Below are 27,965 nucleotides of genomic sequence, written 5' to 3' on the forward strand. Positions count from 1 at the left end.
GACATTTTGAACTAGATGTCTCACAGGCATTTCAAGAGCAACATGTCCAAAAGAGAACTCATTATCTTTTCCTCCACATCTAGCCTTCTGAATTTCCTTATTCCTTGTTGAGGATACCACCATCCTTCATGTCACTCAGGTTCCAAAACTTCAGTGCCATACTTAATGTCTCACTCTCTCTCCCCCACATACCAAACCAATGGCCAGTCTGATCCATTCCACTTCCACAAGTGCATCAGTGCCCCCTCACATATTCACTACCCCTCATCACCTCTGGTCTGGACCACTAGTATAACTTTCTAAATGGAGAAGGGCTCTCTCTTCTCCATTCCTTTTTCCATCCAGCTGCCAAAGTGATCTCTATAAACACAAGTCTGATCAGGCCACTCCACTGCTGAAGAGACTCCAGTGGCTTCTTCTTACCCCTAGGAAAAATACGAACTCCATTGTTTGGCATTTAAAGCCCTTATAATGGGTTCCAACCTACCTTTCCAGGCTTATAATACAGTATTCACCTTTACACACAGTTCTATTCCTCACACACAACATCCCATCTTTAAACCCTTGCACTGGCTGTCCCCCATGCCTGCTATGCATTCCCTCTTCGTCTCCACCTCTGGAAAGCTCCAGTTTCCTTCAAAGCTCAGCTCAAATGCCTCACCAAAAATTGTGCCTTTCCTCATGGCTGCTCCCCCCACTTCAGCTTCTTAGCACTGCCCCTGAAATTATCTTATTTTTTGGTGTGCATTTTGTGTTAATTTATTTTGATTTATCAACAATCACTTCCAAATGCTTTTGAGTTTAAAATGTTTCTCCCCTTTCCTCCCCACCACCCTCCCCAAGACGGCGCACAATCTGATGTAGGCTATACATGAACATTCCCATTAAACATATTTTCACATTAGATGTTGTAAGTAAGAATTGGAACCTATAGGAGGAACCACAAAAAAGAGGAAACAAAACTCAACAGAAGAAAAAAATAGCAAATAGTATGCTTCGATCTGCATTCAAACTCCATAGTTCTTTCTTTGGATGTGGATAGCATTTTCCATCACAAGGCCTTTGGAGATGCCTTAGATCCTTGTATTACTGAGAAGGGTTAAGTTTATCAATATTAGTCATCGCACAACATGGCTGTTAATTATGTACAATGTTCTCCTGGTTCTGCTCACTTCACTCAGCATCAGACCGCACAAGTCTTTCCAGGTTTTTCTGAAGTTAGCCTGTTCATCATTTCTTATAGCACAATAGTATCCCATTACATTCATATACCACAACTTGTTCAGCCATTCCCCAGTTGATGGGCATCCTCTCAATTTCAGATTCTTTGCCTTGGTATGCATTTTGTACGTGCTTATACAGGGTGCCCCAAGTTTTGGTACTGTCTTAAACTATTAGAGTTTTATGTGTATGTATGTATTGCCTGCCCCAGGAGAATATAAACCCTTTGAGACTTACATTGTATTAGAGGGAAACAATGTATAGCCATAGCATCTGACACATAGTAGGCACTCAATAAATGCCAGTGGGTTGACTGATTTTTTTTTATATCCATAACATCTCTCTCATTCTTCTCTCCATTGACCCAGCCATCACCCTAGTTCAAGTCATCATCTCCTCTCCTTTGAACTACTGCAATAGTCTGTTCCTTGGTCCTCCTGCCTCCAGACCCTCCCCAACTCCATCCAGTTGCCAAATGGCTCTTCCTAAAGCCCAAGTGTGACCATGTCACTTCCCTGTTTTAGAAGCTTCAGCAGCTCTTCTTTTTCACCCAGGATAAAGCACAAACTTCTCTGGCATTGAATGTTCCTCACAACCTGGCTCCAGCCCTACTTTCTAGGTTGATTGCTCCTGTCTACACCCGTTACAAGCCAGCCAAACTGGCCCACCTGCTGTTGTTCCTGGGACACAATATTCCATTTCCCATCTCTCCCACTGTCCACCATCACTAGCATGCCCTGCCTCCTCATGTCTCCTTAGCAGGATTCCATAGTTTCCTAATTTTCATTTTTGTATCTCCAGTTCCTAGAACAATACCTGACACATATTGGGCATGTAATAAATGTCTATTGAGTCAATGAATGAACGAATCATGGGATGCAACAATCCCTGAGGAATCAACATTTCCGGTTACCCAAAGGGCAACAGAGAGACAGACACACAGCTAGGTTTACATTGGCTGCAGCCAGGAGTGTCCTGAAGCCAGGCCATACTGGCTCCAAAGCCTGATTGTTAAATTTTCAGTGTGAGCATTTACACCATAGAAGGTAAAACGTGCTATAAATGGGACTTGATCTGTTGTTTTGTTGATTATCTAGACTCCAGTAAGTGATGGAGAAAACACAGTAAAAGATTTGGGGATTTTAGTGTACTTCGATTTCAGTGTAAATCAGTGTTGTGACATGTACAGCGAATGCCGCCTTAGGCTGAGGTAAGAGAAATACTGTGTCCAGGAACGAGGAGGTCCTGCCGTGCTCTGCCCTGGTCAGACTCCACGTGGACAATGGGGTCCTTTTCTGTGCTCCACATTTCAGGAAGGCCTTTGATAAAGCTGAAGACTGCCGGAAAAGGGCAGCAAGCATAATGAAGGCCTTTTGCGTACATGTCACATGAGAATCAGTTGAATGAACTTGATATGTTTACCCCCGAGAAAAGAAGATTTAGGGAAGGTGCAATTGCTGGCTTTAAGAAGAACTGGGAAAGCGGTCAAATGGCAATGAGATTCAGCTGGTTCTGTTTGGAACCAAAAACAACAGGTGAAAATCAAAAAAGTCAATTTCCTCAAAAGGAGAGCTTTCCCCAAGAGGAGTGGTCCGCCTCAGCAGGAAGTCGGGGCCCTCTCATTGGAGACAATCAAGCAAAAGCCAGCTGACCTTTCAGGTAAGCTGAACTAGAGATTCTTGTTTTCAGGTACAAGCCGGGCTAGCCGACCATGGAGGTGGACGCCTTTCAACTCTGAAAAGCTCTTTGATTCTGGGGCAAAAATGCCACCAGTTACTGTCAATGTCAGGTTTTATGCAAACTGGATTTGGAAGGCAGAGGAGGGTGATGGTGAAAGTACAGCCAGTATGATACCTAAAGTTTCCTAGTGTCACCTAGCTTTCTTCACTTTTGGTCCACCCTCTGTTTGCCTTCTCATGGGTCCCCTTTCTGATTTCTGGAAAAATGGAGTTATGTTCTTCTTGGACTCCAGATCCATTTCCTGATTGCAATTGTCTTGACATTGCTGCTACCTCCTTGACCATAGTCAGTGTGTCCAATGGGAAATCCTGTCTTTATATCAACTCCTTACTCTCTGACCTATGGAATGGATCCTGCCTTTCCTTTTCATCTCCCTTCTGCTCTTCATTATGAATTTTGCCCATCTTAGACTATTCCAGTAAGTTGTCTCACTACTTGTGTGAATGTGAGCAAGCTAATTAACATCTGAGCCTCAGTTTCCTCATCTGTAAAATGATGAGGTTGGCGCAGATGATCTCAAAGGCTCCCTTCAGTTCTAAATCTAGGATCGAAGACCTGGGTGCTCAAGGCCTACCATCTCAGAGCTAGCCTACTCTGTCTCTTCCCTGGTTTCTCTCTATTGTCAGTACTTTGCTACAACCTTCGCTTTCATTCTCATTCATCTTGTTTAAACCCCCACTCTGGGCTTCCTTTATCCCTTTAGAATACTGCTGAGGTAAGCTATAGAACTTAATGAGGGGCCTGGGGCAGGCTTTGTCTAAACAAGAGAAATGCCTGATGAGTTTCGGAATGTGTGGGTGGTAAGTGACGATAAGACCAGAAGAACAAGATGAAATAAATACCTTTCGGGAGAAAGAAAGTGGGGGCCAGGACTCAAAAGAGAAGTCACTTGTAAAAAAAAAAATCACAGAAAAGAGCCAATGGAACAGGCCTTTGATAAGGATGCTTAATCTTTATGTTTAACCCAAATAAAAATGTTAAAATCTCAGAATTGGAAGGGACCTCAGGGCTCCCTTCTGTTGAAGTTGACCTCAGCCAATTTCACCAGCCAGCTGAAGGTCTAAAAGATGATCACGTTATCATATTTGTACTCAATGAGAATCGAATCTCGGTTATGTCAAGACCGTAGTTTTGAAATTTGAAAAGAGAAAAGATTTGGTTGAGAATTCCCTCACCCCACAAGGAAGATTTCTCCACTGCAGACACGGACATCGCCCCAGTTCAGACCTCTATCGCCTGTCTCTTAGGCTGCTACATTAGCCTCCTCATTGGCCTCCCTTCCTCAAGACTCTCCCCTCTCCGGCTCATCCTCCCCCCAGCTGCCAAACCGATTTTCCTACATTGCAGGTCTGATCTTGTTCATCCACTGCTCGATAAACTCCAGTAGCTCCTCATTATCTGTAGTATAAAATACACACTTCTCTGCTTGACATTTAAAACCTTTCACAACTTGGCCCTACCTACCTTTCTAGCTTTATTGCACATAGCTTTTCTGGCATAATTTCCACAGTTTGGGGCAAAGCCCTTTACACTCCCAACAAGCCACTAAAACTAATCTTATTGCTCCTCAGACACAACATTCGATTTCCAGTGTCCGTGACTTTGCACGGGCTGTCGTTCACTCCTCGGCATCCTAGGAGGAGAGGGTGAGGCTGAGACTTTGCTTAGCTCTGCCTCACTTAAATCCAATTAATGGGCAAGTCAAGACATCACCCTTGTGATGTCATTGGTCCTCTTTGGGAACAAAGGAACCACAGCAACAGCAGAATCTTGAGTTTCCTTCTAGTCAGCTCAATAACACTGTCTACATGAGGCCTTTCCTCATCCCTCCCGTTGCAAATGCCCTTCTCCTTCCAACATCTTGTAAGTATTTAATACATGTGTACACATACCTACACACATACTTCAATCTCTCTCTTTCTCTCAGGGTCTTAACCTGGGGTCTGTGAACTTGTTTTGTTCATCTTTTTATAATAATATTTCAATATAATTGGTTTCCTTTATAATCATCTACATTGTATTCTGTGTATTTAAAAACATTATTCTCAGAAGGGACCTTTGGGGGAGGAAAGGAAGGGAACAAAGATTTATTAAGTACTTAGAAAGTGCCAGGCACTGTGCTAAGCACTTCACAAATATTATCTGATTTGATCCTCATGACCACCCTATGAGATAGATGCTGTTAATATCCCTACTTTACAGTTGAGAAAAACTGAGTGAGATAGAGTTTGAGTAACTTACCAAGGGTCATATACTAGTAAGTGTCTGAGGATGAATTTGAACTCAGGTCTTCCTAACTTCAGGCCCAATGCTCTAGTCACTGAGCCACCTAGCTTCCATAGGCTTCATCAGTCTGCCAAAAGGGTTCATGTCACAAAAAATGTTAAGAATCTTTGCTGTAATTTGGAACTGTCCCCCGCAAAGCTATTTAACTGAGTATACTCAGATGTAATGCTATTAGGTCAATACCCTAAGAAGATCAAAGGAAAAGGAAAAGGACCCACACATATTTATATCAACTTTTTTTTTTTTGGTGGCAAAGAATCGGAAACTGAGGGAGTGCCCATCATTTGGGAAATGGCTGAACAAGTTATGGTATATGGACATGAAACAATACTATTGTGCCATAAGGAATGGTGAAAGGGATGGTTTCAGAAAAACCTGAGATTTGTATGAACTGATACAAAGTGAAATGAGCAGAACCAGGAGAACAATTTATGCAGTAATAGAAATATTGTAACAATCAACTGTGAAAGACTTAGTAACTCTGATCTACACAAGAACCAAAGGACTCATGTTGAAACATGCCATCCACCTCCATATAAAAGAACTGATGGACTTAGTACAGATTGAAGCATATTTTCTTCTATTTCTTTCTTTATCTTGCTTTTTTCTCTTCTGGCACATGGCTAATGCAATAATTTGTTTTGCATGACTATACAGATTTGTAATGGGTTTTGCATTTCTTGCTTTCTCAATGCAGGAGTAAGAGGATGAAGGAGGGAGAGAATTTGGAACTGAAAATAAAATATAAAAAACCTTGCTCTATATGTACAACTTGTCTCTCCCAATTAAATGTAAGCTCCTTGGGGATAGAGACTGTCTTTGTATCCACAGTGCCTGGCACATAACAGACTTGTCATAATTGCTTGCTGATGGATTGATTCCCTTCTCTTTGCTCCCCTGGTATCCATTCCTTCCACGTCAGATGTTCTTACCCTCTCTCATAACAGACCTGGGCATTAGCAGAGGGGAAACATAATCTCTCTTTCCCAGCCATTTGGTGGTAACATCTGTAGGGGATGTTTCTGTTGGGATATAGTGTTTCTGCAAGGACTGCCAGTACCAGGACCCTGTCTTTTTGGCCTCAGTGCCAGCCAGTTCCTGGATTGGCTGACCTAAGGATATGATGTAAGACACAGGAATTTTGGAGGCAAGAGATATGCTGCCTGGGACCAGGACACACTATTAGATTTGTAACAGGTGGTGAACCATGGACATTACTATTAGCCATTGGGGACTTTAAGCATGACCTCTTTTCAGTGCCGGAGATGTAGCAACAGATAGACACACGAATAAGACCCAGGCCCCATGGAGATTCTGGGATTCTGGCACCACCAGGATGCAGGGTTAGGGGTCCTGTTGTCACATAAGCTGGCGCTGCTATGACTAAGAGGGGCACTAAAAGTTTCTACAGCGTTTCTCCCTCCCAGTGGGGACAATCTATTAGGAGTTAAATGCTTGGTGTCTCACTCCTGCTCTCCTAGAAGATGGAAGTTTCTTGCAAGACATGAACTTTCAGGTTGCCTGTCTTTCTCTGTCTCTGTCTCTGTCTGTCTGTCTGTCTCTCTCTCACAGACACCCACTACACACACCCCAGAGCTCAGGAGTCCAAGGACAGTAGCCCTATCTTTCTAGTTTTTTAATGTATCACTCCCTTCCATGCAGTCTATGGTCCCACTTGCCATAGTGGTCTACCTTCCATTCCTCACACACAACACTGTCTCCTGCCTCAGACTCTGGGTCTTTGCGCTGGCAGTGCCCCACGCTTCAAATATTCTCTCCCTCCTAACTTCTGCCTCTGGATACCTGCCTTGCTTTAGGACTCAGCTTCAGCCCCATCTCCTCGGAAAGCCTTTCCAAGTCTCTTCCTCTCTCATTCTTCCCACCTCTGACTTCTGCTTTAAGGTTAGTCAGTCTACATACATTGTAGTCCCGATTCATGTATGTTTCCTATTTTACATTAGAATGTAAGCTACTTGAAGGCAAAGATTTTTTTTTCTTTGAATCTTCCTTTCTCCCAGATTTAGCACAGTGTCTGGTACTGTCTGGTACACAGTAAGCACTTAATAATTGCTTATTAATTGACTGACTGAAATGGACTCCACTCTGAAAGCAAGAGTTGGAGCTGGAAAGTAAGTAGGATATCCTACCCTATGATACTATGTCTAAGACTTCTTGATTTTGCCAGGCTTCTTCTAGTGTGACTGAAGTATTTTAAAAATACAAACTTAGCCTGAGGTGCTTGGTGAACAAAATGCAGATTGACAAAACAAATTAATAAAATAGAAAAAAAAACTACATTGAATCTAAAAAAAAAACAACCAAAATACAGATTGAGGAGGAAATGGGGACTTTTGTTCCCGTGAAATGGAGGTCCATCAGTCAATGGGAGCAGACCCCCAGCAATAGGCTGTGCCCTCCCTGATACTTGGGCCAGTTTGCTTGTTACTCATCTTCCAAGTTCCACTTGAACCAAGATTGATTCTGAAATGGATTCTTTGTAAAACATTCCATCCCCAAAGGACCATGCCCCAATTCTCCTCCAGCTCACCAAGCACTTTGGAGGCACAGAGGACTAGAAGGCTACAAGTCACCCACACCAAATGACTGACCACTCTCTCACCCAACTTAGACAAGCCTCAGATAAGACACGACAGGAGGCAACCTTCCAGGGCACAGGTCTAGGGCAGCTTGTGAATAATGCATTAAATCACCATGAACAAGCATGGGAGGACTCAGGGAGCACAGAGAGGAAGCTAGCCACAAGTCTAGGCACAGGCAACAGAAAGGAGGAGGAAAATATTCAGACCACATCCCAAAGGCGTCATAGAGCTTCACTTTAATGATAGCCTCAGAGCACAAACATTTAACTCTGGCTACATTCCCAGAGGAAGGATTTTAAGAACCTGATTTCAAGATACTATCAGCACCTGAAGGCAAGTAAATTGTGAATCATTAGCTTGAAGCCTCTGGTACTTTGGGATCAGATCCTACCTCCAGCTTTGACCTCCCTCAGTCTTTTACTGTTTCAACCTGTCCCCAAATGGAGTTAAACAAGCTAAGCTTTTCAAACAGAAACAGAAACTAACACACCTTAAATGGTCCTTAGTAGTGAGATTGGTAAGGGTAGGTAAAGGCTACAAATGGTATGTTAACTGTGTAGGGAGAGCCAGCAAAGGTGAAAATCTTGGCCTTTTGAATAAAAGGTCCTGATCTGGTACTGTTGAGGTCTTAGAGGTTGAGACCTCTCAAAGACTGGAGTACAGGATGGGGTCATCTGGAATAAATTCACAGACTCAAGCATTCTTTAAGTCAAGTTGGCAAAAAGTTTATTGTTATGCTTTTTTGCAGGCAAGGATTCTTAAGGAAGCTACGATCTTAAAGGAGTACAGTTAAAGTTTATATAGTATAAAATATAATAAAACATGTGTCAAATATGCTAACTAGGTGCTTCAGGGCGGGATTAGGGAGTGGTTAAGGAGTGATCAGTTCTTAAAGGAACATGCACTTCTTGTACCTACTGCCCAGGCGTTTTTACCCAGAGTTCACTGGGAAAAGCCCACAAGGGGGGCCATATGGAGGTGTGGTTTTAGGTCTGCTACGTCACTAAGTTAACTAGAGTTCAGGGGTAACTGAGAGTTGTCCAATCTGCCACCAGTCAATGTCTTGTTTGACAAAGTAGATGTAGGGAGTATACATATGTCTTAGGTCTAGAATACAGATAACAAGGAGATAATGAGGTAGGGAGGTAGTATAGATAGTCCAGTGAGTAAGAATATCTTTATGACCCAGTGCAAAGCCAGTTCAAACTAATAATTCCTTCAGGTGCTGTTTGTAATTGCACTAGGGAGAGAGAAAAGGGTCTTGCTGGAACCCACTCATGAGTAATTGCTAGGCACAGTGTCCTTGGGCTGGGGAGAAATTGTCAGAGACAGTGGTTCTGAGACTAGGAAGCAATTGGGGTCCAAGTACAAGCACCCAAACACAAGCACCCAAGCACCCCATCAGTACTACCTAAAAATGAGCTTTCTCAAACCTCTCTCTCTCTCCCTCGCCCTTCTCTCCTTCTGTCTGTCTTTCTCTCTCTCTCTCTCTCTCTCTCTCTCTCTCTCTCTCTCTCTCTCTCTCTCTCTCTCTCTCCTTCCTTCCCCCTCCTTCTCCTCTTTCCCCCTGCTCTCTTTCCTCTCTGTCTCTCTCTCTCTCTCCCTCCCTCCCTCTCTCTCTTCCCCTTCCCCCTTCTCTCTCCTCATATCACTTTAGCTGGTAGTGCATTGATTACTCATAAAGTCCTAATCTCACTCTAATTAGCTTGAGAGCTTTGACCTGCTCTATTTCTGACCTGGGTGGATTTGTTTTGCCCCACCCTGGGCAATGTGATGGCTCTGTACTCCAGGAGCTGACCGTATCAATGAAGACCTTCATACAAACACCTGATCGTCTTAGCCCCTGAAGCAAAACTCCTAAGCTTAAGAGACTGACCAGCCTCAGCCTCCCCAGAAGCTGGGATCACAGGTATTGTACCTGTAACCCCCATGGATTGCTGGTTCCCAGAGACTTCTTTGGGGACTCTGTATACCAGGAAAGAATTACCTGAATCAGGTCGGCCATTCCCTGAGGACACACAGAAACCAAAGGTACTATTCGGGGGGCGTTGTAGCTCCAACTGGCTGGTCCCATCTGGAAATACCTCTACTATCCGACCCACTGTCCGGACCAGGCTGGGGACACCGATGTCATCTACACTGAGGGAGCGCCTGGGAGCGATGCCTGGTTGCCTATCGGGTAAAGCAAGGGAAGAAATGTGAGAAAGGTGTAGTTATTCATCTGCATTGTAGAGCATGACATCTCTCTAAGACTAGGCTCTTCTACCAGTAAAAGTGAGCATAGTCATGGCTAGTACTGGGGCCCCACTGGTCCTCTAGAATTATCAGTGACCCAGGTCTCAGGCTCTCTGGTCCCTCGGCTAGAGATGCCCCACCCAGAACAGTCTCGAGAGAGTTCTTGTGTTTTTCTGGGGACCCCTTACATCAATCTAGGGTTGGACTGAATGACCATCCAAGGGTCCAAGAGGCATTCCTGGGAGTCTTTCTCAGATAGCTTTTTCTTCAAAACCCACAAATGATCTTAAAGTTCAACAAGTTTTCTAAACATCCCTCCACGAGTTCTTCCTTTCAAACTTTCTTTGGCTATGCCTCCTCCAACTCCTGCCCCCAACCTCCTACTGGTCTGCTCAATTGGCAACTGACTTCTTAAATTTAGTGAATTTCCTCCTAAAAGATGCCCACAGAAAGAAAAACAAAAAGCAAAAAAGGATTCCCGCTCCTTTATTTTCCCAGTTCTGACCAGGGAGGAAACAGTCCTTAAGTAGGTTGCTCAAGCCATCTTGTCAAAGAGTGCTTATAGCCCAATCTTACCTCCCAGATGCTCTGGGCTCCTCTCCATCCCCTACCAGGTAACGGCTTGAGCGATCCGCCTTGCTTAGCAGAGAATGGAGATTTTGAATTGAGCCAGCCTTCTGATGTTGGTGAGGGGGTGACACCTGGTGGGAAAGATGCAGTATTGCAGGTGAGAAAAATTCTGGAAAAGAGCTCATGGTAGTATAAAAGAATTTTAAAAGTCTTCCAATCCATTCCCTTGTCTCTTAGTACAAGGGCCCTCAAACCATTCTCAAGACTTTTAGAAAAATCTCCATATAAAAAGGGGTTTTTTAGCCTTTTTTATGTCATAGTCCCCCTTTGGCAGACTGGTCAACCCTATAGACCCCCTTCTCAGGATAATGTTTTAAAACACATAAATTAAAGTATATAGGATTACAAAGTAAACCAATTATGTTGAAATGGTCATCTAATTTTTAAAAAAAACTAGGTTACAGACCGCAGGTTAAGAACCTCTGTTCTAAAGTTTCCTTTGGTATTGTGTTTAGTAAAAAAGCAAGGAGTTAGGGCATCTGGTTCTGCCACTAACTAGCCTTGTGACCCTGGACAAGTCATTCCTCCCCCTGGATGTTTCATCATCTTTTGTTTTTGAGGCAATTGGGGTTGTGACTTGCCCAGGGTCACAGAGCTAGTAAGTGTCTGAGGCCAGATTTGAACTCAGGTCCTCCTGACTCCAGGACTGGTGCTCTTCTTCATCTTTTAAACGACAGAGTTAGAATAATCACTAATTTCCCTTCCAGTTCTAATGATCTTTTCTGAAATAGAACAAATTTCTTTTTCTGCAATATAACTCTATTTATTCTCCTTCTAGGGTCACAAAAAAACAGGTGCTATTCACTAATCACCTCCTATTCCTTTACAGAAGGATTTGAAAGAGCTTTTCTATTAGACCTTCAGGTGCCTTTCCATGAGACACCAATGGCAACATCGAGTCTCCCCAGAAGAATTACATCTCATCTGCCTTTCTTTCCTTCACCAACGTCCCATCCTTTCACCAGCTTTTTAATGTGGGCATTTTTCAGAGGTCTATCCTTCCAACTCTTCTCTCCCCACACTCTCTCCCCACATCTTCAATTACCGCCTCTCTGCATATGTCTCCCAAATCTAAACTCCAGCCCTGACTTCCTTTCTGAAAACAACCCAGATCTTTATTTCCTACGGGACATACATAGAACATGGTTTTCTGTGTTTTAGGAATAGTTTCCTATGGGACATCTTCATCTGGATTTCTTAGAGTTAACCTTCAAACTCATGACATCCAAAGCTTAGCTTAGAATCTTTCCAATTTGCCCCTGCTTCTGACGTCTCTCCCTGTGCCACCATCAGCCTCCAGCCTGGACTACTGCAATGGCCTCCTCGTTGCTTTTCCTGAGTCTAGCCTCTCCTCTGTCCAATCCAGGCTTCACAAAGCTGCCAAATTGATATTCTTAAAGCACAGGGCTGAACATGTTACTAGTCACTCAAGAATTTCGGCGATTCCCAATTGCCTTTAGGATAAAATATCAACTCTTCTGTTTGGCATTTAAAACCCTTCAGAATCTGACTCCACATTCAAGGCCAATCTCTCTCTGTCTCAATCTCTCTCTGTCTCTCTCTGTCTCTGTCTCTGTCTCTCTCTGTCTCTGTCTCTCTCTGTCTCTCTCTCTGTCTCTGTCTCTCTCTGTCTCTGTCTCTCTGTCTCTCTCTCTGTCTCTCTGTCTCTGTCTCTCTGTCTCTCAAACACACACACACACACACACACACACACACACACACACACACACACACACGACACTCCTCTCTCATCTCCCACCATACACACTACGGTCCAGCCAAACTGGCCTACTATGTACTGGCTTCTAGGTGGCGCAGTGGAGAGAGGGCTTGGCCTCAGGAAGGCCTGAGTTTCAAATTCAGCCTCAGACACTTACTAGTTCTGTGTTTCCCTAGGCAAGTCACTAACCTTTGTGTGCCTCAGTTTCCTCACCTGTAAAATGGGGATAATAATAGCACCCACTTCCCAGGGTTGTTGTGAGGATCAAATGAGATAATTGTAAAGCTCTTAGCACAGTGCTGGCACATAGTAAGTACTATATCAATGTCAGTCATTGTCTTCATCGTTATTTGCTTTTGCCCTTACCACCACTCCATCTTATCTCTTGGCTTTCTACTGGGTGCCTTCCCCCTGTTCCTGGAAGGTTCTCCTTCCTAACCTTGGATTCCTGGTATACCTGGCACTCTTTAAGGTGCCATTTCCTTCAAGAGACCTTTCCAGATTCCCTTAATTGCTACTGCTCCACTCCTCTTCCTAATCGTTGTGTATTTTTGTATATTTCCTTATTTCCTTATCTGTGAACATGTCATATATACTTAGGAGACTTGAGGGTGAGGACTTTCTTTCTTTTGTATTTATGTCCCTCAGAACTAGCATAGTGCCCAGCACATAGTAGGTGCTTAAAGAAATGCTGAGTAAAGGATTGCTACCACCATTTGCCAAGTCTGCTGTGTTTGAAACCTTGGAGGTTTTTGGTTTTTTTTTTTAACTCTTTGGTCATTTAATAAACATTTCTTTAGCACCTGCTATGTGCCAGGCACTGTGCTAACTACTGGGAATATGAATACAAATAAAAAGGAAGACAGTCTCTGTCCTCAAGTTGCTTATAATCTAATGGGAGGGGGAAATAAGATACAAAAGGAACCTGTAAGGGGGGGAGAAATGGAGGGGAGAAATGACCAGGCATGGGACATGATGGAGAAATCCAAAGAAGTCCAAACGCAGTGTAGCTGGTGGGAAATTAGAAGAAATCTTTTAGGCCCCCTTCTTAAATGGAGGCCCTGGAGCTCATGGCTCCGCCCTCGAGTCAGAGTCTAAACCAAGGGGCAAAGGAGATTGATGAGACATGTGAGTACCAAGGCTGGTTCGATCTTGCAGGAGAATAAGATTCTCCAGTGGTGAATTTCCTGGGGAAGGAAGGTATGATGGGAAAAGTCCCAAAGCAGCACAGAAGCTTCCTTCCTCCTCACCCGCCAAAACTAATCTGTTACCAAATCTGTCAGTTTCACCACTTTGACATTTCTCTTCTCTTCTAGCTGGGTGACCCTGGGCAAACACGGCAGTTTCCATCAGAAGCGAAGGCGGTGGATTGGGCTCAGTGCTAGAAAAGGCCATCGTCTGAACCAGCAAGAAATAACAGCTAAAGGAGGAGCCTCCTAAGTGGAAAGGGAAGCGAACATGGACAGGCTGGAAGAGAACTATCATTTTAAACTCACAACGAGGAGTTGAACAATAACAAGGAGTTGATTACATGCCTTAAACTACATCCAGAGGTGGGCAGCTAGGTGGCACAGCAGATAGAGCATTGGCCCTGAAGCCAGGAGTTCAAATCTGACCTCGGACCAAACACTTGACCCTTACTAGCTGTGTGACCCTGGGCCAGTCACTTAACCCCAACTGCCTAAAAAAAAAAAATTGAAAAAAAAACCCCCACATCCAGAGGTGTGCTGGTGAATGTTTGCAACCAGATTATTGAGGAAAATTGTTTCCATGGCACACTATTAAGTTGAATCTTGTATTACTAGGATTTTCTCTAGCATTTTCTCAAGTCTAGACAATCAGCAAAACAAAAACCAAGATCCGATCTGCAGAGTTTGCTGATTTTCAGTGCTCATACTGAAATTGTAACAATGGGCTCTCAGGCTAGTGAGTCCCGGCACTCCTCAACCTGCCCCCCTTCCCTGTTTCCATTGAGGGCACCACCATTTTCCCAGTCACTCTGACTGAGGGCCATGTTGCCATCTTTGATTCTTTATGTCTCCTCTCACTATACCCCACCCCCATCCAATCACAGGAGCAGAGATCTGGGGCTAAAAGGGACCTCAGAGGCCACAGGATGAGAGGGATCCCAGCAGGAAGAGATCTCAGAGGTCATCCATTCCAGCCCCCATGATTTTACAGAGGTTAAATGTCTTGCCCAAAGTCATGTAGACAGTGAGGACAGAGGAAGGGTTTATATCTGAGTCCCCTGGCTCCAAATCAATGTTCTTTCCATTGTAAAAAGACATTCAGGCTCTGGAAATGACTGGTCCCATGTCAGACTCCACGGGACACTGGAGGGAAGGGACACCGTCAGAGGAGGGAAGAAAAGCCATCAGTTCTAAGGACATACTTTTTGAGGGAGGGTCCCCTGATTCCTCAGGTGCTGGTGATAGGAAGTTACCCCAGAGGAGCAGTGGACAAAAATAGCTTGGGGTTACATCTGTTTAGTTCATGTTTGTGTGGTCCCAACTCCTCCAGCTTTGCTTCATAGAAAGACAAGATAAAAAGTCAAGACTGAAGCAGCCAGTACTTCATGCCCAGAGATCTGATGACGTAAGTCCCTCCAAGCCAGGCAGCTAGCCCCCTCCTTCCATTTGCTTCAGCCCCTCCAAATGCCCTCCCAGGTCCTGCTCCAGCCCTGCCCCGAGTTTGCCAAGTTCCTGGCCTGCTGCTGACCAGTTTGATTTAGATTCCAAACAGATCCTCCTCCCTTATTCCTATCCCCTACCCTTTCACTATGGCACCATTCCCCTGAAGTGCTTATATGTACAAATTCAGCTTATCTCCCAGTACCAGGGTTTAGGGATATGCTGTATAAATCTGACTCCATAATGAAGGCCAGACCCCCAGGGAAAACACTGTCAGTGATAGTGTTGACACACACTGGCAAACAGAGGTGCCAGCAGAGAGGCATAAACAAACACAGACAGGGAGCATTTCTTTCTTCCTCCCTTCTCACTGCCTGCCCATTGTCTCCATCCCCTCTCTCCTTCCAGGTGGATTTCCCTTTGTTCTACTGCTTACACTTTCCTGACACTGGTCTTTTGCCTAATATCTGGTACAGAGGGAGGAACATTAACTCTGGAGTCAGAAGGCAGGGGTTCAAATCTCACCCTGAAGCTTACTACCTGTGTGAGCTGCACATGCCTCCGTTTCCTCATCTGTAAAATGAGAGGTGGGACCAGATGGTCTCCGAGGTCCCTTATAGCTCTAGCTCTACGACGGAACCCAACCCCTTCATTTTACAGATGAGGAAACTGAGGCCCAACAAGGGGAAGGGATTTGTCCAAAATCATACCTTAGTAAATGGATGATGGATGATTGTCCAGGAGAGGAGGCTGAGAAGAAATAGTTGGATGGGGAGGAAGAGAACCAGGCAAAGAAGTGAAGGAAGGAGAGGGGTGGCCAACAGTATCAAACACTGCAGAGATGTCAGTGAAAGAAGGATAACTAATCAAAACCAGCAGTTAATCAATCATTGTTAATCACAGAGAAGGTTTTGATCAAGGGGTAAGGTCTGAAACCAGATTCTGAGGTGCAGAGAAGTGAGTGGGTGGTGAGCAAATGGAAGCAACACGTGGAGACGGTAACTCAAGGTGATGGCAGGGTCAAGGGGAAATTTTTGACAGACAGACGAAAGCTGAGTGAGCCTGCAGGCATCATGGAAGGAGGCAGTACATGCTAAAAAATGAAAGAGGAGAGAAGGGTACTAAATGGGGTGGAGGCCCCTGGAGGGCACAGGATGGGATAGAATCCAGGAAACAAGTAGAGTGGCTGGCCTTGGCAAGAAAAGGTGCCTCTTCTTTAAAGGATGGAGGGCAGAAGAGAAGATGGGGGACAACATAGAGGGATTCTGAGATGTGGAATAAGAGAGATGGCAAATGGCCTCAATTTTCTCAGTATCATAAGACATTATTCCCCTCACTGAGAAAGAAGGGGTATACAGATTGTAGGGTGTTTGAGAAGGGAAGGGAAAGCCTGGAATAACCATTGTGGGGAGTATGATAAAGACTCATTCAGGAAGAAAAATGGATTTCTCTGCAGCAATGAGGGTTCAGGTGAGACCAGAGAAGCTAAATTTACAGCGAACATGGTCAGCACAGTTAAATAACTTTCTCCAGCAGGGCTGGGACCTTGTAGTACTAAATCTTAAGACCCTACCCTATACTTAAGATATAATAAAAATAGCTCACATCTACAGTGGGGTAGGGATAGTAGGTAGCTAGATGGCTTGGTGGATAGAGTATTGGGCCTGGAGCCAGGAAGACCCGAGTTCAAATCAGGCTTCAGATACTCACTAGCTGTGTGACCCTGGGCAAGTCACTTAATCTCTATTTGTTTTAGGAAGGAAATGGTAAACCACTCCAGTATCTTTGCCAAGACAATCTCATGAATGGTAGGGTCCACAGAGTTACAAAGAGTCAGACACAACTGAACAACTGATCCACAACATACCGCAGCAGCTGGTGGTGCAGTAGATAGAGCACTGCGCCTGGAGCCAGGAAGACTGAGTTCAGATCCCGTCTCAAGACACTTACTAGCTGTGGGACCCTGGGCAAGTCTGTGCATCTGTAAGCCAACAAGCACTGAAGTGCCTCCTCTTTGCCAGGCACTGTGCTAAGCACTGGGGATATAAAGAGAGGTCAAAAGATGGTCCCTGCCCTCAATGAGCTCACAATCTAATAGGAGAAATAATAAGCAAACAAATATGTACGAATTATATACAAGGTGACCAATGTCACCGGACTGAAGAGTACATGGTGGGAGAGATATGAGGTGTATCATTGGAAAGGTAGTAGGGGGATAGATTATGAAGTCATTTAACTTTTTTCAGCCTCAGCTTCCCTATCTATAAAATGGGGATAATAACAAATCAAATAAACAAACAAATAAATCAAAACCTAAATCAAAGGGTTGTTGTGAGGGTCAGATAAGATAACATAAATAAAGTGTTTTGTAAATTTTAGAACATTATGTGAATGCCAAATGGTAGCAATTTGTATTTTATAAAGGATTTTCCTCTCATTGACTCTATGAATGAAGGAGGGCAAATAGCATTCTTCTCATTTTAACAGATGATGAAACCGAGGCTAGGTTAGATGACTTGCCTATGGCCAGATGGCTAGTAAATAGTAAAGCTGGAAGTCAAACTTGGATCTCTTCTGTTTAAATTCAGGGCTTTGAGCATCATGAGCCGGGGCTAAGAAAAAGCTACTTATGATGATGTTTTTAAAAGAGGGCAACTATGAGTCGTGGTCTGCTTCATACTGGGTTCAAGGGGACCCATAAGCTTTTCAATGTAGGGAAGAGAGATGGCCCGACCAGTTGTGATGGATCAAAAGAGCATAGAGCTGGAAAGGGACCTAAGAGGGTGTTGATGCCAACCCAAACCTTCATTTTATAGAGGAGCAAGGTGAAAGCCAGAGCAGTTGCCCATTTGTGGCTAATAAAAATATCTGTGGGAGTATTTGAACTCAGGTTTGACTTAAGACCCATCACTCTCTTGGCTGTGCCCTTGAAGACAGATCCACTTCTCTGCCTCCTCCTCACCCACAGCACCACCATGATCAGCCCTCCTGCCTCCCAGGCCCCTCTTCCCAGAATGCTGACCTTCTAACAACAGCTGGGCTCAAACAGGCCAAATCTATAATCGTAGCAGTCACAGAAGGAAGGGACTGTCACTCCCTTCCTTTTCCTCTCTCCTCCCTCCCTCCTTCCCTTCCTTCCTTTCTTCCTTCCTTCTTTTACCCTCTTTCCCTCCCTATAAGTGGTGAGAGGGAGGTAGGAGGGAGAAAAAAACCAAATGCTTGATTGTTAAAAATGAAAAAAAATTTTAAAATAAAAATATCTCTATTTTTTAAAAACGAAAAAGGCACACTACTAGCTCTGTGCTTTGTGCCTTTCTTGACATGACCCTTCGCACTCACCAGCTGCAGGGACTGCAGAGAAGGTGTTTTCTTCACCGTGGAGCTCTGGACTTGATGGATTTCACTCTGCAGGGCCCGGTTCAAGGTCGCAGGAGGGATCTGCTCCATGCTGTAGCATCGAAACTTGCCCAGTTTCTGTCGGGTGGTTTGGCCCAAGATAGAGAAGAATTTCTTCAGCCCAAGTGCAGAAGAAAGACTGTTCCCTTTCTTGCTCCCACCAGCAGGAATGGCCAAGGGGTTGCTGGGTCCTGAAGTGGCCCCTGGTGATGTTCTGAAACACATTGGTCAGCTGTTGAGATGGAGCTACAAAGAAGTAGATGGCAACTTAAACCTGGGCTAGCACAAGACAGGCATTAGTCCCATAAGAGACCCCCTAATGTCCCCAGGACGCTGGAAGGTAATTCTGGCTGGGCTTCCTTGGCGAGTTCTTCTTGAACTCAAAGGACAGGAATCTTCATATCAACTCCCTAGTATTAGGTCTATGGAATTGGAGGTTCACAGAGTCCTCTGATACTTGGGGAAGTGAGACGCATTAGTCTTAACAAATAGCCAAGACTCCAAATAACCAGAAAAGAGGAGAGGAAAAGAACACTTGCTCTGAACTCAGAAGACCTAGGTTCAACCAGGAGACAGAAATGGCAAGAGATAGACAACAACAAATTTGTTGATTTGTGATTTTGATTTAATTGTTTCAAGGAACTCCTAGGTGAGGAAAACCTCACCTTTGCTGCCTACCACCTGCAGGACCTTGGGTAAATCACTTAATTTCCCTGGGCCTGTTTCCTCACCTGAAAATAAGGTATTGGGCCTTTAAAGCTCCTTTTAACTCTAGATTTATAATCCTATGAACCTAGGAAAGGAAATGGGGGGGGGGCTTTGTTCTACTGTAAGCCAGAAGCTCAGCTCTAGGGGTCCTGCCTTCTGAAGGGGTAGACAAAAGCAGAGGGCCAAATGTACTTAAGCAAGAAAAATTAGAAAGGTTGGTGGTGAGGAACATCTTTATATGTTTAGCATGGTGCCTAGCACACAGTAGGTGCTATATCAATGTTAGCTGTTGTTATGGCTCCCTGGAAGGATGCCTAGCTGCAGGAGGACATGATGAGGCAGTCCTAACCACAGTATCTGATCCATACAGAGGATGAAGAGATGGCTCAAAGCAGTGGGTCCTGGCTCAACCCCATTATCCCCTTTGCCACACAACACAAGGACTTCATCCTTTCTCAAGACCAGTAAGGAAGCCCCATAACATCCCTGCCTGTGAAGCTAGACAGGAAAACATGCCTTGTGGTCACTCACCGTTTTGAGACGTTTTTTTCTGAGCTTGGTTTTACCCTCTGGAGCTTGTCCTCTGTCTCTATGCTAGATCGGGGTTGCTCTGTTGCCAATGAGACCGTGATTCCTGTGGAGGTGAGGTTGCTGGTCCCAGCTGACTCAGGAAGACCCAAGAATCCACCTGCAACAATCACATAGCCACCTCCATGTCAGACAGCATCCATTGCTTGTATTTTCCAAGTCCTCAAAGAAGAGAGTTTTTACCAACAAATACCGAAAAGGGCAGTGAGGAGATAGAGGGGACTTAAGATGTACAAAGATATAATTTAATAAACTCCAAGCAGAGTAGTGTTGGTTGCAGCAGGTGAAGCCATCCAGTTGGTGAGGTGAAGAGCCCTGGATGGATAAAGTTGTCTTAATTATATGAAAAAAGGGATCCTTTTCATTTAATTTATATAACCAAAAGTCAACTGTGATCATGACTTTGTCACAGGGACACAAAGAAGAAGAGAGGAGGAATTTGAGCTCTTTGGGAAAATGGAGCTATGTGCAAACAATGTTTAAATACCTCAGTGGATCTAGATCTTTTGGGTTTTCCTTCTATTGGTACAAATGGAAATCCACCCATACCTTTTCATCCTGTGATTCTTATCCATGCTTTTCAATGTATCCTCCACAGAGGCCCCACCCTGTGTATTAGAGCCCTTCTTCTAGGGCTTACTATGTTTTATAGATACCAATGGCACCCTAGGGCTGTCCATCTGTTATCCCTCAATCTTGCCAGGTGGCCTCTACATAAGAAACAACATAAGGGAAATCATCTAAGAAATTAGAAATTAGAAGAGGTAGCCAATTTACCCCTGGAAATAAGTATCAGTCCAGTTGGGTCCACCATGACTCTCCCATTGCCCCTTGTTTCACCCATAACTCTGATGCCCTTGTGAGTTCCAAAATTTACAACTATGCAATACCACTGGGAGAACATTTGTGTTTGAACAATAGGTCTCTGTGCCAAGGAGCAGCTTGAGATCATTAAAAATACTGCACGATTGCCCAAATGCAATGTAGCCTGCTCACTTCCTCCTGTTCCATTTTGGATCTGCTTTATTGACCATATATGTGATGTCCTCACTGTGGTGTGGTAGAAAGTTGTATAAGGTCAAAGAAGAGGAAAAGTTCTTACATGGAAAAATATTTATACCCCCTCTTTTTGTGGTGGTGAAGAATCAGAAATTAAGGAGGTACCCATCAAGTAAGGGATGGCTGAACAAATTATGATATATACTCTAATGGAGCACTCTTGTAATGTAGGAAATGAAGAAAGAGATGAAGAAATAGATGGTTTCAAAGGGAAGGGAATAAGCATTTATATAGTGCATTCTATGTGCCAGGCACTGTGCTGAGAACTTTTCTAAATATTATCTCATCTGATTCTTTTAAAGAGACATAGAAAGTTGTATTACCTGCTGCAGAGTGAAGACAGCAGAACTAAAACAACTCATACTCTAACATCTACATTATAAAAACAATTTTGAAAGTCTTATGAACTCTGATCAACTAAATGGTTAGCCATGATGCCAGTGGACTGACAAAAAAGAACACTACACACCACATGACAGAGAGATGATGGACTAGTATTCAGAATAAGAAATACATTGGCCAATGCATGACCAATGTGTGACCAAGGTGAGAATATGTTTTGCTTGACTGTATGTAATGCAAGGATTGCTTCCTACTTTCCTCCCTTCCTTCCTTCCCCTCTCTTCTTCCTTCTTTCCTCTCTCTCTTTCTCCTCCTCTCTCTTTCCTTCCCTCTGTGCCTCCCTCCCTTCCTTCCTCTCCTCTCCCTCCCTCCTTCCTTTCCCTCCTTCTTCCCTTTCCCTCCCTCCTTCCTTCCTTTTCCACCCTCCTTTCTTTTTCCTCTTTCCCTCCTTCCTTCCTTCCTTCTTTCACCCTCCTTCCTTCCTTTCTATCCCTATGAGTGGTGAGGGGGAGGTAAGAGGGAGAAAAAACCAAATGCTTGTTTATTAAAAATGAAATAAAAACTTTTAAATAAAAAATCTCTATTTTTAAAAACAAAAAAGGCATGCTACCAGCTCTGTGCATTATGCCTTTCTTGACATGAATAATGAGAGGATTTTTGAGTTCATCTTTGGTCATATTTATCACAGAATCTAGAATGATCTTAAACACACTCAAGACAGCTTGGAAGGCTGCATTTTGCAACCCACAAATAACAAACTAGACAGGATCTTATATCCTCAGGGTCCTTCAGTCAGCTAAGTGACTTTTAAGATAGGGCAGAATGATTTCTCATGGCCTGCCTAATCTCTTCTCATATTTTCATCAGGGATACCCGCAGTACACGCGAAGAACATGCTCATAAAGATCTTATAAAAATGAAAAAGGAGGCATATGGGTCAGTAGCTTTGATGTTCTTTGAATTACCTTTTGGGGGATGTTAATGTTATCTGTGATATTCTCCATTCTTTGGGGATTCTCCTCTCCTTGAAATAACCTGTAAAGTAATAGCTCACAGCTTTTAGGGAAGGTGAATCATTTCCTCATTATGGTCTTGATCTGGTCCAGTCTTTTCCCCATACTTTGTTTTCCTAAATGACTTTCTACTTTACTAGTATTCTGAGGGAGACAGAGGTCTTAGGATCCATAAGTAGTGGTTTCTCTGTCATTGTTGATGAAATAGATTGTTATAGGAATGTTGAGAGGCAGCATGACACAGTGGAAAGAGATCCAGTTGGTTGTGTGACCATGGGCAAGTTACTTAACTTCTCAGTGTTCTAGACAACTCTCTAAGATAGTAAGTTGCAGAGAAGGTGCCAACCTACATTAGTGGATAGAGTTTTCCTCCCCTGGGAGTTCCTTGAAACAATTAAATCAGAATCACAAATCAACAAATTTGTTGTTGTCCATCTCTTGCCATTTCTGTCTCTGAATGTCTCTTGAGATGATATGGCTCATTTGGGTCTCACACCAAGACTTGTTCTGTAGACTTGTTTCCCCTTCCCTTTTGGCCTTTTATTATAACAGCTGATCATCTTCTGCCAGGTTTTACAAATGAGTGTGTTCTAAACTGGGGCTGCCCTTGAATGATCTCTCTACTTGGTCACGAGATCAGGTGTCTCCTGGTCAAGTCAGTTTTGGGGGCTGAATTGGCCTCTTCACTGTGGCAACTGTTTTACACTAGCATTTTTCTTCCAGGCAGAGGTGATGATGAAGGTCAATATCTTTGCCTTATCCATTTTTCACTTTTCACTGTTCACTTGAATAAGTCATATTGTCATTGCTAGATTCTCCAAAGCATCTTCTTATCTTTCGATGTTCTATATTGGTGTGAATTTTTATCTTTGTTCTAGCTGGTTGATGGTGTGACTGGAAATGATAAATTTCAGACTAGAAGTAATAAATAATATGAATTGCTGGTTCCATTACCATGCTGCCCTCTACATTTTCTGATCAAGAAGAAATTAAAATTTCCCTTAGTCAGCTCATGCTTGTTTAGATTCCTATGGAGGAGGGCATCCAATCTGCACAATGGGCTGTCAGATCCAGAAATCTAAGCAGTACCAACTAGGGTCTACATCTCATAAGGAAACCTCAGACCAGATGTCTATATGCTACTCTGGGGCTCTCAGTCAAACAATAAGTAGTTATTAAATAATCACTATGTACCAAGGCAAAAAACATGGTCCCTGACCTCAAGGAGCTCACCTTCTAACGGGGAAGACAACTGCAAACAATATGTAAACAATTACGTCCACACAAGATATATGGGGTGTAAATGTGTGCTGATCTCAGGGGGAAGGTACTGTCATTAAAGGGCACCAGGGAAAGCTTCCTGGGAAGGTGGGATTTAAGTTGAGATTGGAAGGAAGACAGGGAAGCTAGCTAGGAAGCACTTTGGGAAGTGGGAAAGGGAAAGCTAGCCAAAGTCTCTGAGAAACCACACCCCATTACAGTAGAGATGAGAGGCTCTATTTCTTGAGGGCACGGTTGTGCATGTTTCCCTCATGTTTTATACTGGATAGAGATATGACAAGGCATCAGCACCCTAGCCAAAGCTGTAGAGGTCTGGTTGTCTCTCTCTGCCTCCCCCCGATGCCATTCTTACGTTGCCAAGTCTTTGTTCATTCTCCCAGTTATCTCAGCACCAAGAGCACTGCTAGCACTCGATATATTTGGACATGAATTTTAAAACCTGAGGTACTTGAGGGCTTTTGTGTAGCATGCAGGCAGTGCGATCACCTTGAATCTCAGCTTCCTGACATCAACGTCTTTGCTACAGGGATCTGGTTCAGATTTAGCTACAATAGCAAGGACTTGGGGCCAAGGCTACAAACACTTGAAAGGGTGAACCACATTAATAACCTTGCCCACTGACACTCAGCGTCAATCCACCCTGGAGGAGGGCCTGGCACTGAGTGAAGTCTTAGTATAGCTCTCATAGTGATTCCTCTCTGTCACTTACTCCCTGGTATGTGGTGCTTTCAATAAGTGATTTCATTTCCCTCTCATTCTACCCGTTCTGAGATCTACGGTTGATAAAATACTTTAGAATATTACTGGCCAAATGATCCAGCAGAATGTTTTCACTTCTGACTTCATATTTCCAGCACCTACCACAGTGCCTTGTATATAGCAGACACTTAATAAAAGCTTGTTTATTAAATTCTAACATAGGATCATAGCTCCTGGTGCCAAGCTCTGTATTCTGCCCATCCCACCGCTCTCCCTGCCCTCTAGGATGCCTTTTGCTTACCTCTGAGGGGCCTGAGAGGCTGTCCCAGTTAAAACTCCAAGACAAAGGAATGAGAAGAGGAAACCAGATTATTCTGGTTTCTAGCTCCAGAAGCTGTAAATAAAACTCAGTGATTTGCTCCAAAAGGATCTGTGACTCTTTATCCTTTGAGTGATCAATATCCCTCAACAGAGTCGTGTACAACACATGGTATAATGAGAAAAGCCAAGGTCAAAGGTTGGGTTCTCATCCTGACTCTGCCAGGAGCTGGTTACCTGATTTTACCTTTCTGTCTGGCATTTAAGTTCCTCATGCATAAAAATCCATAGAAAGTGAATTAAAAGATCTCCAAGATTCCCTCCAATTCTAAAAAAAGGATCATAGCTCTAAAGCTGGAAGGGCCTCTTCAAGGGCATCTAGTTCAACTCCTTCCCCCTCATTTCACAGTTAAAGAAATTGAGGCTCAGACAGAAGATCACAAGATCAAAGATCTTTACATGGAAAAGACCTCAGAGGTCATCCAGTCACAGCAGATTGATCTCATTGATCCCAGATTGATGACTGGGGCCATCTTGTACAACTTCCCTATATCTACAGAAGAGTAAATTGAGGCCTATAGCTATGAAGAGACTCACCCAAAGTCACACAGGCAGAAAGTGACAGAACTGGATTAGAACTCAGACCCCACAACTCCAAGTTGAGTGCTTTAGGTTTCGTACACTAGGTGTTTTAAAAATGGAAATGAATTAAAACTAATTTTGGTTCAAGATTTTTCTGAAGATTTTGGTGAAACCTCTGACTACCTTGGAATGACATGTACAGGGTATAAAGAACCCAAGTTGGGACTCGTCACTTGAACTCAGGTCAGTTTTCCAGGGCTGGGGATGAGTAGACATTTATGAATAGAAATCTCTCTTACCGTCTCTGCTTTTCCTAGTGGATGGTTCTGGCTCCTGGCTAGCTGAGCCCTTCTCCCTCTGACTTTCTCTTGCACCTCTCCTCTGGATATCGAGTTGCTCCTGAGGCCCAATGTTGTTAAAGTCACTGGTAGATGGGACCAGAAGATGGTGCTTAATCCTAGGGGGGCTGAGCTGGTTTTCTACTGGAGTTATCCCTCCCAACCCCTCATCATTCTCTCTCAGGGAAAGTTGCTGAGCATCTGTGGGCTCCCTTTGGTTGTCTGGCCAAAGGGTCCGGGCCAACACAGCCTTCCTATAAGGCACAGGTGAGGGTGCTTTCTTCACAGTTGGGGGAGTGGGAACCCAAGTCCCTAGTGTGAAGGGTTGAGCTGGCTTCTTGGCTTGCTGTGGGAAGCCATGACTGGGTCTTCTTGTTGGACTTGTATGATTAGGAGGTTGGGGGCAGGAGGCTGTAGCACTTTTGAGAGGTTCTTGGCTCCCTGAAATCTGGGCTTCTACCCCTGGCACAGACAGTGCCAGCTGCTGGGAAGAGGCCATGGTGTTCTGTGCCCCACCCAGGGCTTGAGTATCTTCTGGGTGAGAACATTTACAGCTCTGTCCAGCAATAGCTAGTGGAGGTGGCACTACTGTCCTCTGCTCTTCTTTAGAAGTACTTTCAGTCTCGAAGACCAGGTCTTCTTTGGGAAATGAGGACCCCTCAGGGGCACTTCTTCTAGCCTCTTCGAATCTACCTCCCACTTCCACTTGGTTGTCCCAGGCCTGGGTGCCCTCAGCCTTCTCCATTCCAGGTTCCCTGCCTCGTTTCTGTGTTCCTCCAGCCCTCCGGCCTCTCGGGTGGGCCAGGTGGCCACTTCCTCGGGCTCTACCCCTGTTCCTGTGGTGAGGGGTTCCAGCCTCCTCACTATCTGTCCTGCAGCTGTCTGACGTATCTGTGCTGTCCAAGGCAGAGTCCACCTCATCTGGGAAGGTGACCTCTCCAATGTACGTCTCTCGAATGTGCTCTGTATGGAGACATTGTCGGGATGGGAGGATCCAGACTGGGGAGGCCAGACCTTGGGAGGCAGAAGACTCTGTTTGAGGAATACCCTGACCTTTTTTCATACCCCAAGCGTCCTCTCTCTCCTGACTATGGCTCCTGCCTGGGGGCATCTTCCTCTCCATAGGACAGAGATCTAGATCTTGACGCACCCCTTGAAGGTAGGAGCCACACGTATGACATGTCCCCTCAACATTAAGTTCTGGCACCTTTCCAGGCAGGATCCTCCTGACCAGCCCCCCAGTACTTCCTTTGTTTGGTGGTCCCCCATGGGCTTGGGTCTCTCTGGTGTGGAAGTCACCATTGATGTAGTTGGAGAGGTCAGGCTTGGAGACCAGGGGTCCTTGACCCAGAGAGCGGAGCACAGAATCCAAAGCTCTCTTCTGAGGCTGCTGCAACCTCTCCCGATATCGGACCTCAGCGTCGTGGGCAGACTCATCTTCAAAGCGGACTCTTGATGGGGAAGGGCCTCGTTTCCTCCTCTGGCCACAGCTGGACTCCCCACTAGAAGAGTCACTCAGGCTCCCACCACAGGGGGCATCTCTGTCTCTGGAGGCAAGGGTCACCCTGGAGTTGTGGCCTGCATCCCTGGATTAGAGACAAAAGCAAAGAGGAGATTGGGGCCACAAGGAAGGTGATGGAGGAAACAGGAGGGTAGACTACCAGCATCACAAGCCAGCTCCCCCTCTGCCTGGCACATCCCAGCAATCGACATGCTTACGAGAGTGGGTTTTGGGTTCACAAAGTGACACTGTTTGGGCATGTTGAGTGGGTCACTTTACCAAATCATAAAGAGGCCTGACCCTCTCCCTGCAACTGGACCAAATGAAAGTAATTCTGGCTTAAAGTAACTTAATCTGAAGCATCATGACATTAATCATAGGATCACACATATAAAGCCAGGAGGGACTTTACAGGTCATCTAGTCTACCTCCTTCTCATAATATAGTTAAGGAAACTGCAGCCTGGAGAGATAAGGTTACTTGCCCATGATGACATGTTAAATAAGTGACAGTCAGGATTTGAACCCAGCACTTGAAGGAGGCTTCAGTGGCTCCCACCATCATCAATAGGATCAAGTACAAACTCCTTAGCCTGGCATGCATAACCCTCCGTAACCTGCCTCTAATCTACTTTCCAGCCCCAATATATGGACTCTGCTCCCTTCAGAATGATGTATATCCTGACTACTGAACATGCCATGTGCATTCCTGTCTCCTCTCTTATTCTTCCATCATCTCCCCTTCCCCATCTGCTTCCACTGAAAAAAGCTGGAGATGGAGTCTCTGGTACAATTCTATCACATGCTGCATCTGGATGGTTGCCCAGAAACGGAAATGCGCATTTGTGCCCGTGCATGTGTGTGCACGTGTTAGGAAAGGGTGCAGATACACATGTCAACGTATAACCTACAACGTATGTGTGGGTGGCGGGGGGATTTGAATGTATGTAGGTAGTTTTAGTAATGCTCAATACAATTCAATTCAGTTCAGCAAACACTAGGGGCCTATTATGTGCACTGGAACTAATACTAGTTGTTTACATTTCTAGAATACTTTCTAGTTCACAAGGAACTTTCTT

General features: G+C 44.5%; 1 protein-coding gene across 1 annotated transcript in view; it reads right to left on the minus strand.

The window, feature by feature from the left end:
- KIAA1614 (KIAA1614 ortholog) overlaps positions 1-27,965 on the minus strand; it is a 54,831-nt gene that overhangs the window by 7,403 nt on the left and 19,463 nt on the right. Inside the window, exons 5-9 of the mRNA XM_020984352.2 lie at positions 25,348-26,972; positions 19,698-19,854; positions 18,402-18,672; positions 10,659-10,783; positions 9,835-10,019 (exon numbers count right to left, since the gene is read on the minus strand). Of these exons, the coding sequence (XP_020840011.1) occupies positions 9,835-10,019; positions 10,659-10,783; positions 18,402-18,672; positions 19,698-19,854; positions 25,348-26,972 (2,363 nt within the window). The remainder of the gene's footprint in view (positions 1-9,834; positions 10,020-10,658; positions 10,784-18,401; positions 18,673-19,697; positions 19,855-25,347; positions 26,973-27,965) is intronic.

This window comes from Phascolarctos cinereus, unplaced genomic scaffold, assembly GCF_003287225.1.
Source record: "Phascolarctos cinereus isolate Bilbo 61053 unplaced genomic scaffold, phaCin_HiC Scaffold_5;HRSCAF=322, whole genome shotgun sequence".
Classification (NCBI taxonomy): Eukaryota; Metazoa; Chordata; class Mammalia; order Diprotodontia; family Phascolarctidae; genus Phascolarctos; species Phascolarctos cinereus.